General features: G+C 61.7%; 2 protein-coding genes across 2 annotated transcripts; both read right to left on the minus strand.

Moving 5' to 3' along the window:
• Positions 1-1,773: 1,773 nt before the first annotated feature.
• KLK10 (kallikrein related peptidase 10) lies at positions 1,774-5,839 on the minus strand. The gene is made up of 5 exons (XM_037517112.2): positions 5,749-5,839; positions 3,987-4,170; positions 3,085-3,359; positions 2,737-2,870; positions 1,774-2,359 (listed from the first exon to the last, which is right to left on the minus strand). Exons 1-5 carry the CDS (start codon positions 5,837-5,839, stop codon positions 2,207-2,209), a joined length of 837 nt encoding a protein of 278 aa, XP_037373009.1. The 3' UTR covers positions 1,774-2,206.
• A 1,748-nt stretch (positions 5,840-7,587) lies between these two features.
• LOC119248685 (kallikrein-11-like) lies at positions 7,588-16,191 on the minus strand. Its single transcript, XM_037515559.2, has 10 exons — positions 16,155-16,191; positions 15,595-15,754; positions 14,797-15,056; positions 13,772-13,905; positions 12,803-12,940; positions 10,079-10,151; positions 9,537-9,693; positions 8,957-9,222; positions 8,417-8,553; positions 7,588-7,853 (listed from the first exon to the last, which is right to left on the minus strand). The coding sequence occupies exons 1-10, from the start codon at positions 16,189-16,191 to the stop codon at positions 7,701-7,703; spliced, it is 1,515 nt and encodes a 504-aa protein (XP_037371456.1). The 3' UTR covers positions 7,588-7,700.
• Positions 16,192-25,060: the final 8,869 nt, after the last annotated feature.

The following is a 25,060-nucleotide window of genomic DNA, read 5'->3' on the forward strand; positions in this document are numbered from 1 at the left end:
TCCTAGTGGCACAAGGGGTTAAGACGCAGCACTATGAAGCTGTCCACAGCCACTGTAGCACAAATTCGATCCCTGGCCGGGGAGCTACCCACGTGACACAGCAGACCTCTCCTGTCTCGCCTGCTGCTCCCTTTAGCAGTGTATTTCAGTAGAACTGTCTGTTCTGCTCTCTACTCTGTCTCTGGTGAATCCTTTCAACCCCTCCCCACCTCTGGCCTGTACCCCAGTTCTTGTATGCACAAATAAATACATTTCCTTCTCTACCTGTTGGACTCCTACACATCCTGTAAAACCCCTTGTAAATGCTCCCCCCGAGAAACCTTTCTGACTCCTTCAGGAGTCTTTGGGTTCTCCTTGGGGTATCCTATGCTTCCTTCTGTGACGGCACTGATCAATTTGTGTTACTTGTTAATTCAAATATGTGTTGAGTGGCTTCTGTGCACCAGATATGGTACCAGGTACCTAGGAAACCACTAAGACTAGATTATAACCCAGGCCTCATGAATTTAGTGGGGAGAGGAAGGAAAACATAGAGTAAAAAAATAAATGAGGTCGTTGCAGTTCTAATAAATGCTGCAAATGAAACAGAGCAGTGGATCGGTGACCCCTGGGCTGAGGGATCCCTTTAGCTTTAGCCAGGGCAATCCTGGAAGGCTTCCTTAAGGAGGTGACTTTTGAGTAGAGATCTGAATGACAAGAATGTGAGGCTTGCCTGGTTCCTGGACCTGACTAGCAGATCCTAGAGGGTAGGGCCTGGTCTGATTCATCTATAGAACACAGCTCCATAAACACTTGCAGCATGACTAAAGGAATGGGTGAGTTGCTCTGAAAAATGAATCGAATTTTCGAGTTCCCACCTACTTCACTTGTGACCCTTCCATGACAAACTCTGATATGCCTGATTGGCGTTTCCTGGGTGTGCTAATGGGGGTGGGGAGGCAACGGGCTCTGCCGGCTTGTGCTCAGACCTGGCATACCCGTCTTCCATGGGCTCAGTGATGGCAGAGATCTCGTGGTCATCCCCAGCGCCATCAAACGGACCGCGCCGTATGTTGGTATCTGAAGGGGAAAACTAAAGCAACCTGGGCTGGGTGGAAAATTTCCATAGCACTATGCACTGAGATTGGAGTTCCAAACTCCAGGTGATGTGAAGGTTGGCCCCACATGGTGAGCTTGGCCTGGATTCAGCATAGGAATATTTACACGGAGACAGTGTCAGGAAGAGGAAAGGAATCTCCCCCTCCAGAAACATCAGCCCAAAACCTCAAAGCGAATCTGGGAGGCCGAGGGCGGAGTCAGACAGGAGGATGAGAATGGAGATGTGGCAGAACTGGGTTTGCGTGTGTTCACAGGAGGGAGGGGGTGGAACCGGATAGATCTAACCAACCAGCAGGACTCCCTGAAGTTGCAGAGGGTTTCTCTGCATGGACTCAGCATCTGAGGTGGGGACAGTCCCTCTGGGCCTGGATGCCTTCAGGGTGAGGTCCCTTGCGTCCAGAGGCCGAGACCATAACCTGTGAGTCAGGGCCAGTCCAGCTTCTCCTGGGACAGGAGGAACTGGTGTTGGGTGGACCCAGACACGGAAGCAGTGGGAGGGAAGACGGATGTGGCTAAGGGCGCTTTGTGGAACTCAAGATGGGGTGGGGAATGCGATTCTCCCATCATCCCTCGGGAGTAGGATGGGTGTGGGGGGGCTACGGTTGGGGGCTACCCCTGTGCTTTTCTCCCATGGGCGCAGAGTCACACACGTTCTCACCAGGCCCTGTTCGCAGACTTTAACAGGTAACATTTAATAAGAGCTCGCCACCCACTGTGTTCATTCTTCACACGGCAATTATCTTAACGATCTACACGCGCACGTTATATCATCTCCTCACAACACACCGATGAGGTAGGCACTTCGATGGCCCCATTTTCTAGGTGATGAAACTGAGGCCCAGAGAGGGTGCTTGGCTTGCCCAAGGTCACACAGCAAGATGCAGCCGAGGAAGGGTGGGGGGGTGATGGACCCAGCTTCTCGCTTCTCTCAAACAAAACTCTACCGCCACCTAATGCACTGGGGGTTCAGGGGGGGCAGAGGACAGCAGTGGGCAGGTGGTAAGGGGAGAGGAGAGAGGCTACAGGCGCGGCTGACTGGGCGGCAGGCTTCGACTGGAGCCTGGGAGAGCCCAGCCGACCCCAGACGAGAGGGACAGGTGTGTGCAGGTTAGTGGGAGCGGATGGTCTTCTGTATCCAGGAGGAGTATTTGCAGATCTGAGTGTAGACAGCGGGGTGCTGAGCTGAGCCGCAGGGGTAAATGCCCCAGGAGAGGATGCCCTGCAGAGTCTCGTCACAGACCAGGGGGCCTCCGGAGTCACTCTGGGGGCAGGAGGCAGGAGAGACGATGGTCAAACACCCCACTTTGGGCCCCACTTTGGGTCTGGGATGGGGATGGGGGAGGCAGGGGTTGGGCTAGCCCGGAGCCTGGCTGGGGCTGGAATGGGGTATGAGGGAGGGTGGGATGGAGCTGAACCGAGATGGGGGCTTTGGACTAAGAATGAGGAGATGTGGAGGAGGGGGCGGGTGTGGGGGCTGGGGGGAGCTGGAGAGGCATGGGGTGAGTTCTAGGATCTGGGAACAGGGTGGGTTGAGGGAATAGGCAGGGGCTTGGGACAGGGACCGGCGTGGGGTCGTCTGTTTTCCCACACCCTCCGATCCTCGCTCTGTAAGTCAGAGGCCCTCCCGGCTGGCCCTACCTGGCAAGGGTCCTGGCCCTGCTCCAGCCCCGCGCACACCATGTTGCTGGACAGCACGCCAGGGTAGAAGACCTCACAGGCTTTCGGGCTCAGGATGGTGACACTGGAGCAGCTCAGGCCCCTGTTATACTTCACTGACGGGAGAAATGCCAGGTAATCCTGGGGGCCACCCCCACTTCCCCAGGACCCAGGAGTCTAGATACCCACACTGTTGCCATCCCAGGCTCCAGGCCCCTGGCCCCCTCTTTCAGACCTGGGGGTCCAGGCCCACGGCCCCTCCCTCCAACCCGGGGTCCAGGCCCCCGGCCTGCTTTTCCTGACACGGGCTCCAGGGTCCCCAGCTCTTGCCTCTCCGGGTGGCGGTGGTGCCCCAGCCCGCCACCTGGCAGTGGTCTCCAGGCTGGGCACAGCGGAAGGGGAGGCGCAGGATCTGGATCCGGGGGCCCAGCACCACGGGCCTGGCCAGCTTCAGCAGCATGAGGTCATGCTCGTCGGTGCGCCTGTGCAGAAGGGGCCCCGAGCCCTGGCGGTACTTGGGGTGGAGGATGGGGCGGGAGGTGCGGCGGAGCTGCTCGCCCTGGAGGAGCAGCAGGTGGTCGTCCCCCACGCGCGCCCACAGCGGCCTGGGAGGGAAGAGCCAGAGCCGATTGGAGGCAAAGCCTTCCTGGGAAGGCAGCGCAGACGGAGGGGAAGGGGGGAGGCTGGGGGGGGAGGGGGCAGGCACCCGAGTCCTGGGAGGAGGAGTAGGGCCTGGGCCCCGGTCTTGGGGAGGAGGCCCTGGAACAAAGGAAGTGGGGGCATGAATTCCTGGGTCTGGGGGCGAGGGGCCGGGACTGGCGGGAAGAGAGGTGCCTGGGCTCCAGAATTTTGCAGGAATTGAGGGCTGGGATTGGGGTGTGCTGTCGACCTGGATAAACCCGCCCCTTCCTTGTCTGTCGGTGGGGGCCTCAGGAGGTGAGGATTTTCAGTTCTGAACCCCTAGCCTCGCCGGGCCCTGACTGCCCTCTGTCACTCACCAACCGCCCACACCATAAATGCAACGCAAGGAGAATGAGCTGGCTGGGGTGCCGGGAGGCCCCGAGGCGCCGAGCAGGGCCGCAGCGCCCCCTGGCGGCCAGAGCGCCGCCCCGCTGCTCCCCTGCAGGCCGCCCTGGGGACCGACGGGCCGCGCGGGCTCAGAATTGCCCCGCGGTCCGCGCCCGGCCCGAAGCCCGCCTCCGCCGCCCCTCCGGCGCCCCCGGCGCCCCTACTTGTTGTTGGAGCAGTGCGCGGCCGTGAGCACCCAGCTCTGGTCGACGAGCACGCCGGCGCAGTGGAAGGCGAGGCCGCTGAAGAGGGAGACCTGCCAGGGCTGCGAGCCGCGCGGGCACGGGGCGCCGGCGCCCACGGGGTCGGGGCCCGAGCTGTTCAGGGCGGGCAGGACGGCCTCCGCGGCTGGAGAAGAAGCGGGGAGGCGGTGAGGGCCGGCGGGCACGGCGAGGGCTGGCTCTGGGGTCGGAGGGGGGCCACATGGCCCGGGCTGTGCGCACCGCAGCGAGGACCGGGTGGGGTGGAAACTGGGGTTCGTGAAGGAACCCCAGGGAGGTGGGCGGAGAGAGACGGAAGGAGGGGGGTTAGGGCCGAGTGGCGGGCCTGGCCGAGAGGTTGAGACACAGCTGCTTAAAGAAAAGACAGCAAGACTAGAGTGGGGGGCGCGCGGGGGTTAGACTCTCAGTGCCGTCAAGCCTTCGCCAGCCACTGCGCCATGAGTTCGATCCCCGGCCAGGGAGCTACCCACAGGCGCAGCAGATCCCCCCTGTCTCCCCGCTGCTCCCTCAGCCGTGGATTTCAGTAGATCCGCCTGTTCTGCTCCCCGCTCTGTCTTTGGGGAATCCTCTCACTCCCTGTACGTCTGACCTACGCCCCAATTCTTAGATGTATGTATAAATAAATAAATAAATAAATAAATCTTAAACAAACAAACAAACAAAAAGAACAGAGCTCGGCCTGGCCATGGGCTGGCCGAGGCTTAGGGCAGACACCTCAGGACTCAGCAGAATTAAGCTGCGGCCCTGGAGCCTCCCCGCTCCAGCTCGCCGCGCTTCCCCTCTCCTGGGCGTCCTGCTGGGCGCCCCCCGCGCCTGGACCCCTCCCCAGACGCCGGCCTCCCGCGCCAGCCCCAGCCACCAGGGGCGGTGGGCACAGCCCCCCGGGGGCAGCAGGCCGAGCCAGCCGGGGCGGGGAGACAGTGCGTCCCAGCAAACCGGCCTCCCTGCGGGGGGGAGACCCCACTAAGCCCACCAGGCGGAGAGCCGGCCCCTCCCGGCGGCTCCGCGTCTACCACCCCGCGCGCCCCGGAGCCGCCCGCCCCGGAGCCGCCCGCCCGCCGGGCGCACGTCCCCGTGAGTCCTTTCCTCTGTGCCTAACGGCGCCGCCGCCTTCGCGGGGTGAAGCGCCGTCCCCGCCTCGCCCGCCCTGGCTCCTGCGCGATGTCTCACCTGCGCAGAAGCCCAGAGCCTCGGGGTCCCCAGCACCCAGGGCCCATCGAGGGGACCGGGTAGAGTTAGGTGGGGCGCTTGGACGCGGGAGCCACCGAGGGAGCGGGTGTGGCGCCGCTGGGCTATCGGGGGTGGGGGTAGAAATCTGGGGGTGACCGTGGACGGGAATGCCACGCCGCAGGGGGGGCGAAGGGAGAGGAGACACTGCCGTCCGGAAAAAGGTCGGGGCGAAAAGCTATTATGGCAAGATTTAGGGTTGAGAAAGGGCCGGGGAGAAGGAGCGCGCGCCGTCGGGGCGGGTCGGCGGGACGGGGAAAGCGCGCCGCCCGGAGGAGAAAGGGGTGCATCGGGGCCCGCGGAGCTGGGGGGGCGGGGCAGCCGGCGGGGGCTGGAAAGGGGCTGAGCCGACCCGGGTGGCGCCGGCCCCGGGCCGGCGGGTGGGTGCGGGGGAGCCACGGGGAGGGAGGTGCGCGGGGGCTGGGGTCACAGCCTGCTCTTCCCCGGGCCTCCCGCCACCCTCTGTCCCCCGCCTCACCCCAGACTTGCGCCATCAGCAGCGGCAGCAGCAGCTTCGCCAGGGCCGGGGCGCCAGAGGCCGCGGGGAGGTGGAGGTGCGGGGGTCGCATGGCCAGGGCTTGGGCTGGGGGGCGAGGGGCGGGTTAGGACAGATGCCCGACAGGGCTGCGCCCGCCCTTTGGCCGGGGCCACCCCAGCCCGCGGGGGCCCGTTTAACCTGCGGCGGACAACCAAAGGGCCGGGCGCCCGGCGACGGGGCCAGAACCGCCGTAATGGGCGCAATTACCCCGACGACGCCCCTCCCGGCGTCCTCTGCCCTCCCTGCGCCCCAGGGGCGCGCTCCCCTGTCAGGTCGGCCAGCCGCGGAGAGCGTGGGGTTGCGCCCTCCTTCACAGGTGGGGTGCGGGCCCGGGCTCAGGGTGCGCCCCTTAGGGAAATCGAGGCACAGACGGCCCCTGCCCGCGGCCCCGGGTCCCCACCCATCCTCTCGCCATCCGCCCCAACCTGGGTGAGGTGCAGCTTGCCTCGCCTGGGAGCGCCAACGGCAGGAGGGAGGAGGCCTCTGGCCTGCTGTGTGGGCCGCTGAGAGCTCTGCCCAGGACCCCTGGCCAGGCCTTCCCTTTTAACCCCCGAAGATCCCGGAAAACTCTCCACCCTGCCCTCAGGCACTCACCCCCTCCTTTTCCCTCTCCCTAATTATGCCGTGGGTGGGGCTGGCGCCCAACCTGGGCCCCAGATTCCTGCTCTGGGCGGGGCCGGGAATACAGGCTTCTCCCAGGCCCCAACACCTTTTTTGGAGCTGGATTCCGTGGGGTGTTCCCCAGGTCCCCTGTTCCAAGTCTGTCTGGATGGGGAGAGAGGGCCGCGCGGTGGGGACTGAGTAGGAGATGGGTGGGTAGCGCCCACGAGAGCAAAATAAATAAACAGGGAAGTGCATTCCGCGGTGACAGGCCTTAGCAGCTGGAAGGAAGGGGTGGGAGTGAGACCCAGAGGCACAGAAACCGGGGGAAGAGGGAAACCAGGGGCCAGGGGTGGGAGGAGGCCCCGGAGTCCGGCCACAGGGGTGCTGTGAGCTCCGGCCCAGCGCCTGCAGGTGTGGGACTGCCTGCCGGCGGGGCGTGCGTCCCGGCTGGTGGTGACTAGCTCCTGGGCCCTGCCCCCGTGGGGTCACTTCACACAGGGCCATGAATCACGGGAGGCCAAGGCCCCAAGGGGCGTCAACATCCTCACACCAGCAGCTCCCTCCTTTCAGGTGTGCAATGCGCAGCTCAGAGAGGGCCTGAGTCACGGGAGGCCACACAGCAGATCCATCCGTCCAAGGAGGGCAGGCAGGTTCCTGCCCGTGCCTCTCCCTCTGAGGACAGTGACCTCCCGGCGGGGTGAGCGCAGCTGCTACAAAGGGCCTGCGCTCTGGACTACCTGCAGGGCGATGCAAATTGGTCTCCACCTTGGAGCCACAGCATCAGGCATGAATTACATTTCTGATTTTAGGGGTTTTCATGGGCAAGTGTGGCCGATGGCCATGCAGTGCCATCTCAGACCTGGGGCACCGTGGAGGTTGGGTGCAGACGGACCTAGCATGCTGTGGACTTACTGGCTGGGTGACCCCGAGGAGGTGACTTGGCCTCTCTGTGCCTCGGTTTCCTCCTCTACAAAATGGGCATAATAATTAGCCTCCTAGGGTTTTGTGATGATCTCGTAGGTTAGCTTTAAAAGCCCTTGGACCGGGGCCTGTGCGTCGTAAGCACCAAAAGATTCATTTCATTTGCTGACAGTGGTTTATTCATCGGCGCCAGGAATTGTTCTGGGGCTGGAGAAAGGATAGTGAGTCCGTCACTATCAAAAGTTAATGCAAGGCAGGGTTCCAGGCAGGTCTCAGCAGCTGCCCACCCCAAGCTGACGGTGCCGTGACAGCATCTCATGGCCAAGGAGCCCCCAACGTCTCCCTGGGGGGCACAGACCAGGTCCTAGCTAATTGTTCTTCATGGTCTCCTGGATCCAGTCCACATATTTGCAGACCTTTGTGTAAACGCCTGGCTTTTTGGTGACAGCACATGGGTCCTGGCCCCAGGAGATGATGCCTTGAAGGGACCCATCACAGACCAGCGGGCCCCCAGAGTCGCCCTGGAGATGGGGAGAGAGGACAGTCAGGGAGGAGGGTTGGGGAGGGCCTGGTGGGTCATGGGCCCTTCAGGAGGTGGGGACGGTGGTGCTGGGAGCTGGTGGAGACTGAGGCTGGGGTTGGGGATGGGATTGGGGATGTGGTTCGGGACAAAGATGGCAGGAAGGGGGCATGGTTGGGGTTAGCAATGGGAGTTGGGCAGAGGTGGGGGTCATGCTGGGGTTACAAATGGGAATTGGGGGGCGCCTCCCTGATGACCTAGCAGTTAAGTCTCATCACTGTCACCACTAGGGCCCGAGTTTGATCCCCGGCCAGGGAGCTGACCCACATGGCGCAGCGGACCTCTCCTGTCTCCCCGCTGCTCCCCTCGGCAGTGGATTTCAGTGGATCCACGTATTCTGCTCCCCACTCTCTCTGGTGAGTCCTCTCACCCCCCCACTCTGTACCTCTGGCCTACACCCCAGTTCTTGTATGCAAAAAAGAGAAAGAAGTGGGAATTGGGGATGAGCTAGATGTGGGGTGGCAGGGGCACGCGGTGGGGGCCTGGAGACCCCCGCTCTCTGACCTGGCAGGAGTCCTTGCCTTCCTCCCGCACGCTGGCGCACACCATGGTGTCAGTGATGTTGCCGGGGTAGGCATTCTCGCACTCCTTGTGCTCAATGATGGTGATGTTGGCACACCGCAGGGCGTGCGGCAGGTGCACTGCGGGAGGGCACAGATGTGTGGGAAAACAGGCCTGCCCCCTCGCTCTGACGGGGGTCCCTGCCCTTCTCCCGCAGCCCCTGGGCTCTGTTCCTCCCACAACAGGGTAACCACACACACCACTCTGGCCCATGTCTGCCTGGTGCATGTGGTGGTTCTCATTTTATCGAGAAGCAAACCAAGGTTCTGAGAGGTGAAGCCACCTCTCGGGCCTCCACCCCGCAGGCTGTACGTCTGGGGTTGTAGCCCTGCCTGCCGGAAGCGCCCCCCAAACTCAAGTCTCCAGCCCCCTCAAGGCACCCGGCACAGCCCCCTCTCTTTCCACTAGGTCCCAGCTTTGGAGGTGCTTCGGCTTCCCTGCAACACCATCGAATCCCACCCCCATTCCCCAGGGAGCCCCTACACTGGGGGCTGGACGTGGTGCCCCAGCCGGAAATGAGGCAGCGGGTGCCGGCCGTGACGCAGCGGGACGACAGCGTGAGGGGGCGCACGGCGCGCGTGATGAAAGCAGGGGCCGCCATCTTCACCAGCATGATGTCGTTGCGGTGGTCTTTGTTGGGGAGGCTGTTGTTGAAGTCCGGGTGGGGGAAGGACTCTGTGGCCGTGCGGGTCTGCTCACAGCCATCCCGCCGCTGGAGGTTGTGCTCGCCCAGGTACACTAGGTATCGGCTGAGGTGGGAGAGATGGGGGTCAGGGATGGAAGGGCAGGGAGAGGCAGGGGGTGGGAGAGGACAGGAGACAGGGGAGGGGAGGGGGGTGCACCTGAGAGCAGGAATGTAATTCCCCTTCCTCATCCCAAGCCCCTGCTGGACCCCACCCCTGGCCCAGCACCCTGCCCGGCTCCCCCAGCTCAGGTCCTGCCCTCCTTCTGTCTCAGGCCATCTTCACGTCATCCCTGACCCCGCTCTGCCCACCCTCCAGCCCCCCCTCCATGGCCTCTCCACTGCCAGCCCCCCCAGCTCCGCCCCGGCCCCCGCACCCACGGCTTGCGGCAGTGGGCTGCTGTCAGGAGCCATTTGGGGGCGATGAGGGTTGCTCCGCAGAGCAGCCGAGTCTTCTGGAAAAGAGCCACCTGCCAGGGCTGGGAGTGAGGGGGGCACTCGTACCCCTTGATGATTCTGGTCTCTCCTCCTACCTGCCCTAGAGGGGTGGGGCAAAGTGGGGCTCAGGCATGAGGGGATCCCGGAAATGGGAGGGGGTGGTCAGGGAGCCTGATGCCACACTGGGGTGCACCGTTTGGCTGGCCCCCTGTCAGCAGGTTGGCCGCTTCCACCCTGGCTGTTCAGCAGCCCCTGTCCTGAACCCTGAGTGACCCCCACGCCACCCCAGCAGCCCCAGCCCCTGCCCTGGACCCGCCCTGTCCCCCTCCACCCCGTGCTGGCACATCCAGCCTTGCAGATCTACCTCCAGAGACCCTATGGATTATTCTGCATTTTGAGGGTCAGCTCTGTCCAAACCTAGATAGAGAGTTGGGGGATCCTAGAGACTTGAGGAGAGGCCCACCCACCCTGGCCGCCCCACGTACCTGTGACCAGGGCGATCACGATCAGCCGCACCACCGTCATGGCCTGGAGCGGGCGGGCAGGCCCCAGGTTCTCCTGGGGACAAGGAGGGACCCGCTGGTTACGTGCTGGGGAGGTGGGGGCTGCCTCCTGCCCTCCCTGCTCCCCCCCCTGCCTGGCTGCTGCCCCCAGAGAAACAACATAGTTTTCAAAATCCCCTGGGGCCGCAACCTCTAAAATATGAAGGTGTCCTTGGAGGGGCCTGAGCTTAGCTAGAGGCTCCCGGTACTCAAGGAGGATAAAGAACTTGCTGGAAGGGCTTTGCAGGGTGAGCCCTGGGCTGGCCCTGGGCCTCGGAACTCTGAGGCCTGTTTTGGAGACTGTTGTTCTTCTTGGAGCCCCCAGACCTCCTTGGTCCCAGCAGCAGGTGGTGGGAGGGTAAAGGCACCGCAGGCGCCTGGGGGCTGCCCAGGGCAGAGATGGGGCTCAGCCAGGAACGTGCCCAGATGCCTGTCCTGCTGCACCCCTGCCCCTTGGAGGACAGCCGGACAGAGCGGGGCGGGGCTGGCGGGGGAGAGCCAGTGTCCTCAGTGCCCTGGTCAGCGGGGGTGGAAGGCTGGCCCCGGCGCCCCGGGCTGGAGCAGAGAGCACCGAGGTTGGGGGCAGCAGGCTGGAGACCGGAAGAGGCAGCGTCCCGGCCGGCCTCGGACAGAGCAGAGGGGACAGAGCCGGGCCCGAGAAGACAGGGCCTTCTCCGGGTGCAGATGCTCGGGCGGGGGAGGGGCCCTGCCCTTCCTTCCCTCCTGGACTCACGGACTCGGGCTGGGGCTGGGGGCCGGCAGTGGTGGCAGCTGCGGCAGGCAGGCTGGCTCTCCAGCTCGAGGCACCAGGCAGGCGGGCAGGCAGGGGGTGGCCCGGGCGGGCCGGGATGACGGGCCTCCCAGCCCTGCCTTATCGCCTGGGGGCGGGGTGTGCTGGGGGCCCTCCCCGGCGGCGGCCGGCTGGCCCGCCCGCCACCTCTGCGAGCCCCCTTCTCTGGGTGCCCCCTTCTCTGTGTCCGTCCGTCCGTCTGGTCTGCGTGTGCGTCCTCCACGCCCCTCGGGGTCTGGCCTCTCTGGCATTCTGTGCTTGGCATTTTTCTCTTCCTGTCTCTGTGCCTGTCTCATCCCCGCGGCTGGTCTCGCCACGTCTCCCTCCTCTGGGTCTTGACATCGTTTTTGTCTCTCCGTCTCTGTCTCCCTCCGTCTCTGTCTCTCTCCTCCCGGCGCCTCGTGGACTGTCTCCTGCTGTCCCTGCCCCTCCTTCCCCCCAATCTGCGCCCAGGTGGGCCCCTGGCCTCCCCTGGCCCCTCCCTTCTCCATTCCAAAGAGGTGGGGGGGAAACTGGGGCGGCACACAGGTGGGGCGGCTGCGCTGTGGGGCGAAGGGGCAGAACAGGAGGGTGGGGAGGCAGGTCAGGGCCTGTGGGGATCGAGGCCCAGGGAGGGGAAGGAGCCCTCTGCAGGAGCCCCAACCCCAGGGTGCTCTGGGGATTTGCTCCTCTGCTGACCTGGCCCGCAACCCCCTCCTCTCTCCGGCCACCCAGGCCCCAGAAGCCCTCCCGGGCGCCCTGTCCCCCCACACCACAGGGAGCACTTACTCCACAGGGAGCACTTACTCGCTGCTGCGGCCTAGGTCCCAAGCTCGCCAAAATGGATGAGCGCCACCTCGATTTCCTGTCTCCTGGCTCTCTTGTTATCAATTAGATCTCCTCCCTCCGTCTTGCCCTTCTCTCTCCCCTAAGCAGCTGTGGAGCAAGACAGTGGGCCAGGCAGCCAGCCCTGGCCTCCAACCCTGGCCTGCCTTCCTACAGGTGACGTGACAGCGGCTCCACCCTGCCAGGCTCAGTTTCTTCATCTGGGAGATGGGGGTGCCGGCCTGGTGGGGGGGTTGGGGTCAGGACTCCAGGGCACTCCCGGCACAGCCAGGGCTCAGCAAAACGTTCCCAGGCCAGCTCATTCTCTCCCACCTCAAATTCCCGCCCCCCATGCATTTGGGGAGAAGGCAGGACTCATGGTGGGGGGGGGGGGTGCTGGGCCATTTTAAGATCCCGGCTGGGTCCTCTTGCTTTTCAAGCCAGCACCCCACCCTTCCATCCTCGCAGACACATTAAAACAAACCCACATCCCCCCACACCCCACCCCTGTTAAAATGAATGTGCTCTCAATTCCAGCAGAGCCACGGAGCAATTGGCAAGTTCCAAGAATGTTACATTTTATAGACATTTAATTAAATGGTCATGAATTTTGATTTCCGCAGTTTCCTTTTTTATTTTGGGAGCCAATCATTTCCGCCCCCTCGGGTCCTTCTGGGCTCTTGAAAAGCTCTTGTACTGGGTGGAGAGAAAGAGCCTCGAGCTTTCGCTTTCGTTGTTAAAAGCCATTTTCCCTCCTCCACTCCTGTGTGACCCCTCTGGGCAAACATCACCCTCTCTGATCTTTTTCTACAGCTGTAGGGGGAAGGGGAAGGGGATGAGCCCTGGTCCCCCGACACGGAATAGACACCACTGCTCTTCCAGCCAGATCATCATGTTTATTCCACACACTCCCCCGGCCAGAGGTCTGTCTTGAAAGGGTTGACTGGGGTCAGAGTTTCAGGACAGTCCCCAGACCCCGAGGGCAGTGACGATGCTGGAGGCATTGTTGTTTCGAGGGTCAAGGCCCCCCCCCAAGCAGGAGATGGAGGAGCCGGTCAGTTGTTCCTCATGACCGTCCGGATCCAGTCCACATAGTTGCAGACCTTGGTGTAGACGCCGGGGATGCCGTCCTGGCCACAAGGCACGACGGACCCCCAGGACACCAGACCCTGGAGGACGCCGCCACACACCAGGGGGCCCCCGGAATCACCCTGGAAGGCAGAAGGCGGTCTGAACAGGGGGACACGCTGTTCTGCACCCCCTCCCGCCCCCGCTGCGCCGATCACTCCGGGGCCTGAAGACAGTGGCCCCAGCCTGGTTGTCATCAGAGAAAAGAGCACGGGCAGGTTTCCCAAGGGCAGTCATCATGACTGGCCAACTGGGAAAAAGACGCTCTCCCTAGCAGCCAGTCCCAGGGGAGGAGGGTGGGACTCTACAGCCCCTGACCAATGAGGGGCGCGCATTCATCATGGTCCTCCCCATGATCATCGCCATCATCATCATCAATGACCAACTCCGGGGCAGGAAGGCGGGACTCCACCCAGGTGGAGGGGTCCTTTGAGGACAACGCCGGGTGCCTGGCCAATGCGGGGAGAGAGCACGCGCCACCAGTGGCCAATCCCGGGGAGGAGGGCGGGGTCCCCTAAAACACGCTCCAGGACAGTGGCTGGGCCTGCCCTGGCTGGCGAGGCAGCTCCCTCTCTGGAGGGAGCGCGGCCGGAGGCGGGGAGCACTCCAGCCCCGGCCCTGCACCCTCTTTCTCACCTGGGCCAGCATCCGCTGGAGGAGGCGAGCCCCGGGGCCGTGCCCCCTCTCCGCGGCCCCGCCCATCCCTCCCCTGTTCCTGCACCCCATCTCTGCTCTCTGCGCGCTCCTCCCTCCTGGCCTCCATTCCCGGCTCTCCGCCTGCTCCTGTGCCTCCTCTTTTTTCCTGACTCCTTGTCTCTCACCTGCTCCCCCAGCTCCCCTCCTGGCCCCGCCTCCCCCACCCCCTGCTTCCGGCCTGCCCCCGCTGACCTTGCCTGGCCTCCGCGCTCACCTACCTGGCAGGCATCTGCGCCCTTGACGCCGCCCGCACACACCATGTTGTCGGTGATCCTCCCGGGGAACACGGCCTGGCAGGCGGCGGCGGAGACGATGCTGAGGCTGAGGCACTGCAGCCGGTCGGGGAATGGGCCTGGGGGCAGAGGGTGGCTGCTGCAGGCTCCCCCGGGCTCCCCACTTGGAGACCACCTCTCTCCTCTCCAAGGACCCCAACCCTCCTCTGCACCCCCCCTACCGTGGGGTCCCCTCTACAGTCCTCCAGCCTGTAAATGAATGGTTTGATTTCGTGGTGACCCGTAAGACCAATTCATGAACCCAGTTCTGTGACCTATTAATCTTAATTAACATTTAACCTATTAATTTGAATGCGGTAACTCAAGATCTTTGTCTCTCCAAACTCAGAGACAATAAATAGAGACCTACCCTCCTCCCACCCCATGCCAGGACCTTTGACCTTTGATCTTAGTACCCTCTGACCACAGTTTGACCCCTTGTCTATCTCCTGGTCCCAAGATCCTTGTTTTCACTTTGGCCTCCCACCTCAGCTGGGCATCCTCGAGATCCCTGGTCCTGACCCTACTTCATTGGACCCCAGGCTCCATGATTCCTAATCTCTGGCTCCACACCCCAAACCCTATATCCTGGAATCACAGACCAGTGAACCCCAGTTTCCATCCTCAGATTTTGGCCAGGTTGTGTGACATCCAAATCAGATGACCAGCAACCCTGCCATGACCTCTGAACCCAGAGCCTGGGCCCAGCCCCCTCAGATCCCTCTCCTCCCTGCTTTGGCCCATTCTGATGACCCTGCTGTCACTCAGACTGCTGACAGCGCCCCTGACCCACGATTCTGCCTCCACAGCCCACCTGTAACCACCCTGATGCCCAAGACCCTGACCTCCAAGATCTCTGACCCCAAACCATATCCTGAATGTGACCCCTCGCACCACCTTCCTCTGAGGCGGCACCGTCAGCCCTGCCCCTCCCCTGCCCCACTCTGGGACTCCCCACCCAGGCCCCTTACTCCACGGGTGGTTGGTGGTGCCCCAGCCCGAGATGTGGCACTGGGTCCCGGCCGCCACGCAGGACGTGGGCAGGGGCAGGGGCTGGACGCTGCGGGTGAAGTGGACGGGCATGCCCAGCCGCAGGAGCCGGAGGTCGTGGTCGTGGTTGTGCCCGGCTCCCCGGTAGCTGGGGTGGGTGGCGGAGAAGCCGCTGTGCCGGATCTGCTCTGTCCAGTCCAGCCCGCTGAGGCTGTGCTCTCCCAGGCGGACCCAGTACCTGCTGGGAAGGGGGTGACGGCGGCTCAGCGGGCGTCGGGAGGCGCTGCTTTCTGGTTCTCTGAGGTGGCCCCGGAGGGCTGGGCCCACGCTAAGCAGTCAGGCCCCGCTGCCCGGGACACCTCGACACCTCGTGGGCATCAGCTGGATGATGGGGCGAATAGGGAGCCCTGCCCTGCTGTCTCCCCCGCCCCCCAATCTGTCCACTGCTCCCTGCCTGCTTGAAACCTCCCTTTTGCAAAGAATCCTGAGCTTCCGACCTAGAAGCCCCGTCCCCTCCCTCCACTTGAGAGCCCAGAGGACCCTGCTGGGTCGGGGCAGGCTGGGCTGGTGACAGATGCCACTGGGAAGGCGGGAGCCATGAGGTGGGGTAGGCAGGCTCCAGGGCGCCCCCCTGTCCCCCTGAGTACTTCCAGCCCAGCTCAGAGCCTCTGGCAGGACCTTCCCCCCACTCCAGCAGGCCCCCCCTCCCCGCCTCCCGCAGCCCCGCCCAGCACATTCCTCCCCATCCCCCTCCCTCTACCCACCCGGGCGGGACTTACCTGCCGTTGCAGTGGGCAGCGGTGAGGACCCACCTGTGGTCGATGAGGACGCCCCCACAGCGCAGGTGGGTCCCCTCAAATAGCCCCACCTGCCAGGGCTGCGAGTGAGGGACACATTCTGTGCCGTTAAAAATCTTCTCTGTGGCCTCCTGGCTGAGCCCTGAGGACGGGGAGGCCGGGAGAGGGTCAGGGACCAGGACACAGAAAGGGAGAGGCGAGAGAGAAATCTGGGGACTCGGAGGCGGTGACGCGGGGGGGGGGGGGACCCAGAGAAACACAAGTGATGTGAGAGGTGATAGATAGACGGTGACACACAGACAGACAGACAGACAGACAGTGAATGAGGGAAAGAGAAGAGGAGGCAGGAGATGGATGGAGGGAGACGGAGGGTCAGAATGAGAAAAGGGCGCTGACCAGGACAGAGGAGGGGCCAGGGGCCAACGACCCCTGAGTGCTGTAGGGAATAGTCAGAGTCACCCCCGTCCCCTCCTCAGTTACAGGCTGAGCCAGAGCTGGACAGGAAGATGGGGGTCCCCCCACCCCCCCGCCCCAGAACTCACCAATCACACACAGCAGCACAATGATGCTGAACTCCATGGCAGATGGCCTCCAAGCTCTGGGGGAGAGGTGGGGCGTCTCAGAGATGGCCCTTCCCTGGCAAGCACCCCCCCATGCCCTCCCCACAGCTCCCCGGCCCGCAACCTGTCTCCCAGCCACCCCCTCACCTTCTCTCTCCACCTGCCTGGTCCTGCCCGCGGCGAATGCTGTCTCTCTGTCTATCCACCTGCCGGCCACCCAGCCGGTGGCTCCCCCAAGGTCCTCCTGGCCGCTCAGCCACCTGTCATGCTGGCCGGCCTGCCCCCTACTTCTCTCTGCCCCAAACCGCAGCCGACACAGCTTTTAACTTTTTGTCCCAGCCCACTGAACTTCCGGGTAAAGAGAAGGGGACAAGGAAGACACAGGGCGGGGCACCCACTAATCCGTGCAAACTCTCCTCGGCTAATGACACTTAATTGAGCTGGGGGGGGGGGACAACAGGGCCCAGGAAGGCTCTGCAAGGATGTCCCCAGACCCGTTCCTTCTCCCCCTCTCCAGTCCAGCCGCCGAGAGAATGACTCAGGGTGACCTGGGAGCTGGGTTTTAATCCCGACTCCTGGGACAAAGGCCGATGAGGGTGGGGTGCTGACACCTGGGGCCTCTCCCCACGAGGTGCAGGGCAGGGGCAGGAAGGTGGTGGTGAGAGCCGGGGACTGAGGAGGAGGAAAAGATTTCGAAAGAGGTCATCAGGGAGCCGGGCCAGGGTGTCCAGGCTGGGGTCCGCTGAAGCCTGCCTGGGAGCTCTTCAGCTGTAAATGCAGTGGACGCTCATCTTGGAAGGCTTTGGGCCCCGCCCCTCGGAGAAGCTCACAGAGCGCCTTGTCTAAATCCAAGATCATCTTTCTTTGTGTAAGAGCTTCCCCAGGAAAGAGATGCAGGTGGTGGTGGTGGGGGGGGGTGATGGGGGCCAGATCTCTGCCCTTGCTGTCTGCCTGATTGCCAGAGTGAGCGAGACTCCAGACTCGAGGGAAGAGACTTAGAGACAACCGGGGTGATCGGAGACAGAGAGCTCCTGAAGACCCCGAGGGGGTGCCCCTGGGTGCTGGCCCCCTCCTCCTCCCCTCTCCGGGCTTGGTCTCCTTCCCAGAACCCAGACCCGCAGATCTCCAGCTTCTGAGCTGTTCTGAGGCCGCCCAACTCAGGCCTTCCTGTCTGTGGGTTCTGGGGGCATCTTGCTTACTGCGGTGCAATTTACACGTGAAATTCCCCCCTCTCCACTGAAATGTGGGTCCAGCATGGTCAAGTCCTCTGATTTTCTAGAGAAGCTGGGATTCAGATTTTTGGTGGGACATTTCCTGTTTTTAAGATACGGACCAAAAACCCCAAACAGCTGTGGGACCAACCCAGACGCTCTCTCTCCCCCGCCCCCCTCCCTCTCTCTTCCTCTCCTTCCCCTCTCCCTCCTTTCTTCCTTGATCTTTTATTTCAAGCACCATCCACATCACATAAAGTCCAGCATTTGAGTCATCCTAAAGCCCATCCCTCAGTGAATTCCACTACACTGACATCACCCAACCTTAAAAAATGCCACTAAGTGAAAAGAAGTCGGCTACAAAGGACCCTCAGCTAGGGCCTCCTTTATGGGAAACATGGAGAATGGCAAATCCACACTAGCAGTTGCCTGGGGCTGCCGGGCGTGGCGAGTGATGGCTGGTGACTTTGATACACAGACTTCCAGCTTGTGGCTTCTGGATGAAGACAGTCCTTTCGTTTAGTAGCTGGAAGTTTAAAGAGGGCAAAGACTGCCTTGCACATCTGTTGTCAAAGCATTATTGCCACCTCCCCCAGGAAGCCTCAAGTACCTGTGCCTCACCCTTGGGCGAGGACCCTCATCAGGTCCACAGGAAGCCCAGTTTCTGCAAAGACCTCAGTCACCCAGACATCAGGGATGAGGAACCCCTCATAGATGTGGAAATGGAGTCACAGCATGGCTCGATGAAGTCACTTGCCCCAAGTTACACAGCTGGTAGGTGGCAGAACTGCTGCTTGACTTCAGACCTTGTTCACTTATCCAAACAGATGAACGAACAAGTGGGTGGCTGGATGAGTACAGGTAGAAGCAGATAGATGCAAGAATGTTCCCTTGGGTTGCAGAGGAATCCTACAGACCCGGGTAGAGACCCTGGCTCCTGGGGGGCCATCTGGTCCCTTCCTTGTTCTGGCTTCAGCTTGCTCACCTGGAAAATGACCAGAAGGATGACCATTGTCCACACAGTGTCTCCTCTCAGAACCATCACACAGGCACCAAGAAGTAGGTGGGGACAGCGTGTGTGTCCGGAAAGGACACTTTTGCCTCTTCAGTTCATTTCTTTATAAAGAAGGAATTTTGTTTTTAAAGATTTATTTATTTATTTATACAAGCACTGGATGTAGACAGAAGCATGGAGGGTGAGAGAATTCACCAGAGCCAGAGCGGGGAACAGAACAGGCAGACCTACGAAATACACTGCTGAGGGGAGCAGCAGGCACAGCAGGAGAGGTCTGCTGTGCCATGTGGGACCCTCACCAGTGGCCGGGGCTCAAACCAGGGTCTCAAACCAGTCCTGCAGAGGCTGCGGGCAGCTTTGCAGCCCAGAGCTCAACCGCTGCACCACCAGGGGAGGCCCTATAAAGAAGAAATTTTTAAAACTGAGGTGTCAGGATCTCTCTTGCTCAGATGTGAGAAATATCAGCTATGACTTAGTGTTCTTGTTTTCTTGTCTGTCTTTACACACTCTGTCATTCTCTAGTCTGTCTCATCCATCCATCCAACATCCATGCAGCCATCCATCCATTAGCTTGTTCATTCATTCATTTGCTCTTTCATGCATTCATTCATTCACTCACTCAACATTCAGAGAGGCCCCATGAGCCTGACCCTCTGCTGGATGAAGCTGGGACAACAGCATTTAACCAGAGCCAGCCCCATGCCCCCTTCGTTTCTTCCATTTCCCAGCAACATGTCTCTGTGAAGATCTACTCACAGCTTGCACACCACAGCCATGGTCTGTCTGGGTCACCAGAGACGTCCATGTTTGTCTCTCCTCTGTCTGCATCCTACTCAACCTTCAGCAGGCACTGGACATGGCCTCCTCCTCTTGAAACTCGCTCCTTTCCAGGCCTCCGGGGTTTCATCAGTTCTGGGTCCCCTCCTACTTTCCAGCCTCCTTTATGAATAGACCTTTCTCTCCCCTCCACCGGTGGGTGTCTGTGCAAACAAGGGTGTTCCCGGCGCCCCGTCCTAAGCTGTGTCCTCTGTGCTGACAGCATACTCCTGGCCATGTCACCTGTCACCCCAGGGCAGGATGGCTCCCAGGTCTCCTCTTTCCCAGCATCAGCATCCCCTCCTACCCCCAGCCATCCAGGCAGAGCTCATCATCTGTCCCACTCACCTGTCCTCAAACCCCACATGCTCCATCTTGGCCCCATCAATCTAGCCCCTTGGTCTGGACCCCCAGGACACAATGTCTCCCTAGGGACCATGTCCCTTTCTTGTGAGATGCCGCCTATTCACAAGGCCCAGCCCACCACCAAATACTGGTCTCTAGCTTCTGAGCACCTACCCTCCACAGCCCCCACCTCCTGGGTGCCCCGGGGCCCAGTTCAGCTGCTCTTCTTCGCAGTGAGCTCAGCAACCCACCTCAGCCCTCCCACTGCCATACTGAGCCAGACATCTTGTCCTTCTTCCTCCCCAGCCTTGTTAATCCTGTCCCTTCTCCCCTGCTGAACTTGGGCCTCCTCCCGTGCTCCCAGACCCTCACCCTGGCTGCTTACCTCACGCCTCTGTCACCCACCAGCTCATCCCCAGCCAGCCCCAGGCAGCGTTTCCACACCAGGTGCAAACCTTGCTTCTCTCTGTCTCACAAGCCTGCCTTGGCTCCCTAGTTTTCTTCCAGGCTTCCTGAGGTTTCTCAGGCCCTCGGGATTTCCTGGGTGGTTGGGGCTTGACTAGCATCTTTCCTCACTCATAACATCCGTTAAACACTTTCAGAAGGTCAGAAGAAAGAAAATGGGAGAGAGATCCAGGCCGAGACAGGAGGTGGGGTTTTCTGCAGGAACCTTGGGGAGCAGGGCCCGCCTAGCCAGGAACTCCCTCCTCGCGGCCAATCACAGGGCCCCTGGAGGGCCCTGGTCCTACCCCGGTCCTGAAGGCCAACAAATTAGGACTTCATTTTTTTTTTTAAGATTTATTTATGCATACAAGAGCTGCGGTACAGGACAGAGATGCGGGGAATGACAGGATTCCCCAGAGACAGAGTGGGGAGCAGAACAGGCAGATCCACTGAGATACACTGCTGCGGGGAGCAGCGGGGAGACAGGAGAGGTCTGCCGCGCCATGTGGGTAGCCCCCTGGCGGGGGATCAAACTCGGGCCATCGAGATGATAGCGCTGAGACTTAACCCCTAGGCCATCAGGGAGGCCGCGAATTACAACTTCTGACTCAGGACGCTAACCCGGGAGCCGGGCTCCACAGGCCGGGGCAAAGCGCGCTGGGTGAGAAGGACCCAGGATGGGCGTCCTAGCTGGAGAAAAAGGACCCAGCGGGCTGACCATGAGACAGCTAACGGGTGGCACCGGAACCCGCCTCGCCTGACAGACGTGCGGCCAGGGAGCTGCTGGTGCCTCCCGAGTCCGAGCCCGTGAAGACGCGCGGGAACGTGGCTTCTGGCTTCAGGCGCGGCCCTGGAGGGTCCAGCCTTCCCGGCCTCCCGGCCTCTCCCTCCGCACTGCGGTCTCACGTCGGGGCGGCCGGGCCCTTCGTCCTAAAGCCCCCGGGGCATCAGCCTGGACTGCGGGGGAGAGCGGCTCCTTCCCGCCCGGGCGGCAGCCGCTGGGAGAGGCCCTCCGGCCTGGGCCGAGCGGAGGGCGAGGGTTTCCCGCGGCCCTGCTGGTCCCTGGAGGGCCGCCCCAGCCCAGCCCCACGGGGCCGGAGGGCTCCGGGGCGCCACAAACACGTGGCCTGGCGCAGAGCTGGCCTTTTATACCTGGCGCTGGCTCCTCGCCGGACCAATGAGGCGCGAGCTGGGCGAACCAATCACAAGCCCACTAGTTAATTATTCAGCGCCAAGTGGGCCGATTGGCCCCAGGCCGTCCAATCACGAGCCGGCAGGAGGTGGGGCCCTGAGAGAGGGAGGGCGGCGGCGCAGCCATCTTGGGAGCGCGGCTCGGGCCTCGGCTCTGGGCTCCTGGCCCCGGGGAGGAGGAGGAGGGACGCGGCTTCCAGCGGCCGCCCGGGAGGAGACAACACTGAGGAGCCTCGCAGAGGTGGGGCCGCCCCCTCCGCCTGCCTCTGCCACCCCCAGGCGCACCAGGCCTGGCCGGGCCCGGTCTGCGCCCCAGGCCTCGGGGCCGCGCCAGCTTGGCCGAGCGGCCTTTCGGGCTCCTGGGCCTGGACGCTGTGCGGGCCGAGCCGGCCGCCGCCTGTGCCCGCAGTAACCCCGCTCACCCCGTTGTCGTTGCCCCCTGAGCCCCAGTGGTCTTGGGGTTGTGGCGGGCGGGGGCCCCTAGTGACCGGCCCCACCAGGCGCTGACCCTGGACGGGAGGTGGGTTTTCTGCAGGAACCTTGGGGAGCAGGCCCCGCCTGGCCAGCAACTCCCTCCCCGCGGCCAGACCAGGAGGGGTACCGGCCAAGGCAGGCCTCAGGGTCCTCAACCCAGTGTTGGGTTGAGGTGGGGCCATCCCAGAGGCGGGAGGGGGTCTTTGGGGTGAGTGGGCTGAGAACTCTCGGATGGGGGAATCCATTTTGTGGGGTGATTCTGCAGACCCCTCTGCTTCACTGGCCCGTCCTGGGGAAAGCCTGACAGGGGTCTCCCGGCCTGTGTGCTCCTCCTTTTCGCACAGCACCTGCTGGGAGAGAGGCTGGGCTTCCCGCCTCGCCTGGCTCCCTCCCTGTCCTCGTGACTTAGGATCAAGGTTTGGTCTTTGCCCTGGGGCACAGGCCCAGGGAATCCCGAAATCCAGCGATAAAACTTTGTTTTGTTAATGAGGAGACTCAGACCCCACCTAAGGCTGGGGGTGGGCGGGAGCTGGGGACGCTGGAACTAGTGGGCTGGATTTCCAGTCCCACCCCCAACTGGGGAGGGAACAGTCTGGAGGCTGGATCAGTGGCCAATGGGTTAATCGATCACGACTATATAATGAAGCCTCCCCTCAAATCCCAGTAGGGACAAGCTCCAGCAGGTGAGCACAGGAGGGGTGGGGAGAACCGTGGGTCTGGAAGGGACAGGAAGGCTCCGGAAGGCTCCATGCCCCTTCCCACCTTCCTGCCGATATGTCTTCCGCGAGGCTGGACCTGAATTATTTATTTTGTGATGAACCAGTAATCCAGTCAGTTATTTCTCGGGGTTCTGTGAGCTGCTGCAGCTAAGGATCAGACCCAAGGACGGACTTGTGGGACGCTCTCATCGCTATTACCGGGCAGTCTGAACTTGGGATGCTGTCTGGGGTCTAAGCTCCTCACCTGGGGGCTCTAATATGCTGTCATGATGTCAGAATTGAGCTGAACTGTAGGGCACCCCACTGGTGCCTGGAGAATTGCTTGATGAGGTAGCAGCCTCATGCCCTCACGCCTTGGAACAGGGTGCAGAACCCAATTATCCCCATATCCCTGGGGAGCACCGCTTCCCAGACAGGACCCCCAGGGCACCACCCCTCCACCCAGCCGGTGGCATCTCCGCCTCTGGCCTCCCACTAACTTTCCAGATTCCTTCCTGCACAGGTTCCCATTGTCATTGAAATTCCCTTTGGCAAAAAGCCGGAGGAGGAGGAGGTGGGACTGCGAAATCCCTGGAGAGGGCGGGAGAGAAGGGGGGAGGGCGAGCCGCCAGCCACCTGGCCGGCCTTCCCGAGGGGAGGTGTTGCTGGCAGGCCGCACTGCAGCTCAGGTATGCCATTATTTTCTGTCCCACAGGAAGGACTGGGCGGCTGCCTCTCATTCTCCTAAATCCCCAGCTGTCCCCCAGGGCTGCTTGCTCTGGCAGCCGGGCCTTGGAGACGAAGCATCAACAAGGCATCACACCTGAGATGCTGGTGACAGGTGACCTGTGCCAGGTGCTCTCCTGCGTGTTTCCCACAGATCAACACAATGGATCCTCCCAAGAAGCCTCTGCAGTAGGTGCCTTTTTTTTTTTTTAAGTCGTTAATAAACCGAGACAGTTCTTAATCCTCTGATGGAGAACATTTATCATGAGTGATCTGGTGATCTGTAGGTACAAGCTGCTCTTTTGTTGTCCTTATTTATTTTATTCTCTTTTATCTCCATTTCCCGGTGCTCTTGCCTTTATCGTTGCGTAGCTTGTGCTGTTGTTGTTATTACCACGGCTCCTTGTCTAGTGTTTGCTATTGTCGTTCTGTTATCTGGGTTCCCCTGGTTGTCTGCTGTGGTTTTGATTAGTGTCTCCCTTGCTGTCCTGCGTCTCCTGTGCCCTTTGCTGCCGTTTCATTGTGACAGCTTTTCTTTAAGCCGAAGTGCACACGCCGTCAAATGAACCCTTTAAAGTTCTTGGTTCCAGGTGTCTCAGACCCGTCCAGCCTCCTGGGAGCCTCCCGCCAGGGGGCTGCATCTCACCCACAGTGCTCCAGCTCCTTCTCTCCACCCCTCGCCAGCACTTGCTGTTTCTGGTCTTTGGCCCCTGGCTGAGTGAGGCAGCATCTCCTGTGGTTTGCATTTGCGGCTTCCTGATGAGTGGAAAGCAGCGTTTTCACCAGCCTGTTGGTCTCTGCCTGTCTTCTCTGGAGACGCCTGCTTGTTTTGATTGGGTCTTGGTTTCCTTTTTGTTGAATTGTATGAGCTCTTCGCCGATCTTTGATGTCGGCCAAGGCTGCAGAAACGAGCAAGTAGCGGGTGTGTGTTGTTTTGTGGGCAACAGAGATGATAAAATGCAGTTTGGAAAATGGAGCGTCATGGCAAGGAAAACGTACTTCCCAGACCAGGAGAGACACCCCCTTCTGTATCTTTTGGAGGGCTTGTGGACCGGGTTGAACCCCTGTCTCCCTGAGGCTGGGGCGGGAGCGGGCGAGGCAGGCTGGGTCCTGGCCTGCCACAGGCGCCTGCCGGGAATGTGCAGCCGCCTGACCTCTTCCAGCTGGGGTTGCGATGTGCTCATCCTCACAGCCGTTGCCCTGCCGTGAAGGGAGGGCAAGTCAGGAGGCAGAGCCTGGGTTCAGATCCAGGCAGCCTGGTCTCAGCAATCCTGCTCTTAGCAGCCGCATCCTCCTGCCTCCCACGCTGTGAGTGGATCCCCGATGGCCGCCTTGTGCCCGGTCTCCCAGCAGCCTCCAGCAGTTGATACCAGAGGAGGAAACTGAGTCCCCCTCCCAAAGATAAAGGTCTTTCCCTTCTTCCTGAAGAGGAGACACCTCTTGCAAAGGGTCTCCTCCTTCCCTCTCCAGAAGGGGAGAAAAGGAAGCCCCCGGGACAGAGCGTCAGCCCCTGCTTCCTGGGGGTCAGATCCCGCCACAGGCGCCATCACCACCAGCTCAAGCTGTTGGAGCTCCACGCCCTGGCAGTTCCCTGACCTCTGCCTCCACAGGAGCAGCGATGCACAGGGCGGGAGGGGCACCCTGGAGCCCCCACCCGCATCTCTAGGTAGGTTCTACCATCCGTTGCGTCAAGACAAAACATACGACCTTTAATGGAAAGGGACTGTGGTACAATTAGTGTGCCATGGAGAGACCTTCCTCCTGCCCCACTCTCCTAGAAGGGGCTCTCCAGCGATCCGAACCCCAGAATCTGACCTTGCCCCTGAGCTTCTCTGAGGGCATCGCCCCGGCCCAGGTACCACCACGTCATGTCAGGCGGTGGCAGTGGTTTCCACAGCAACCCCTTATCCTCCTCGCTGCTCGTACACACCCGTGGGCTCTGCCTCAGGGCCTCTGCCCTTGCGTGCT

The sequence above is a fragment of the Talpa occidentalis genome, unplaced genomic scaffold (genome assembly GCF_014898055.3).
Source record: "Talpa occidentalis isolate TD23 unplaced genomic scaffold, MPIMG_talOcc4v2.1 talOcc4.17, whole genome shotgun sequence".
Classification (NCBI taxonomy): domain Eukaryota; kingdom Metazoa; phylum Chordata; class Mammalia; order Eulipotyphla; family Talpidae; genus Talpa; species Talpa occidentalis.

Bases quoted from the DNA above. Each gene is read 5' to 3' on its own strand.
- KLK10 (XM_037517112.2), bottom strand. From the start codon at position 5,839: ATGCGACCCCCGCACCTCCACCTCCCCGCGGCCTCTGGCGCCCCGGCC. The intron at 4,171-5,748 runs GTGAGGCGGGGG...CTTCTTCTCCAG, and splicing joins GCTGATGGCGCAAGTCTGGG to CCGCGGAGGCCGTCCTGCCC. The intron at 2,871-3,084 runs GCAAGAGCTGGG...TTCTCCCGTCAG, and splicing joins CACCACCGCCACCCGGAGAG to TGAAGTATAACAGGGGCCTG.
- LOC119248685 (XM_037515559.2), bottom strand. From the start codon at position 16,191: ATGGAGTTCAGCATCATTGTGCTGCTGTGTGTGATTG. The intron at 15,755-16,154 runs GTGAGTTCTGGG...CCCCGTCCTCAG, and splicing joins TGTGCTGCTGTGTGTGATTG to GGCTCAGCCAGGAGGCCACA. The intron at 13,906-14,796 runs GTAAGGGGCCTG...CTCTGCCCCCAG, and splicing joins CACCACCAACCACCCGTGGA to GCCCATTCCCCGACCGGCTG.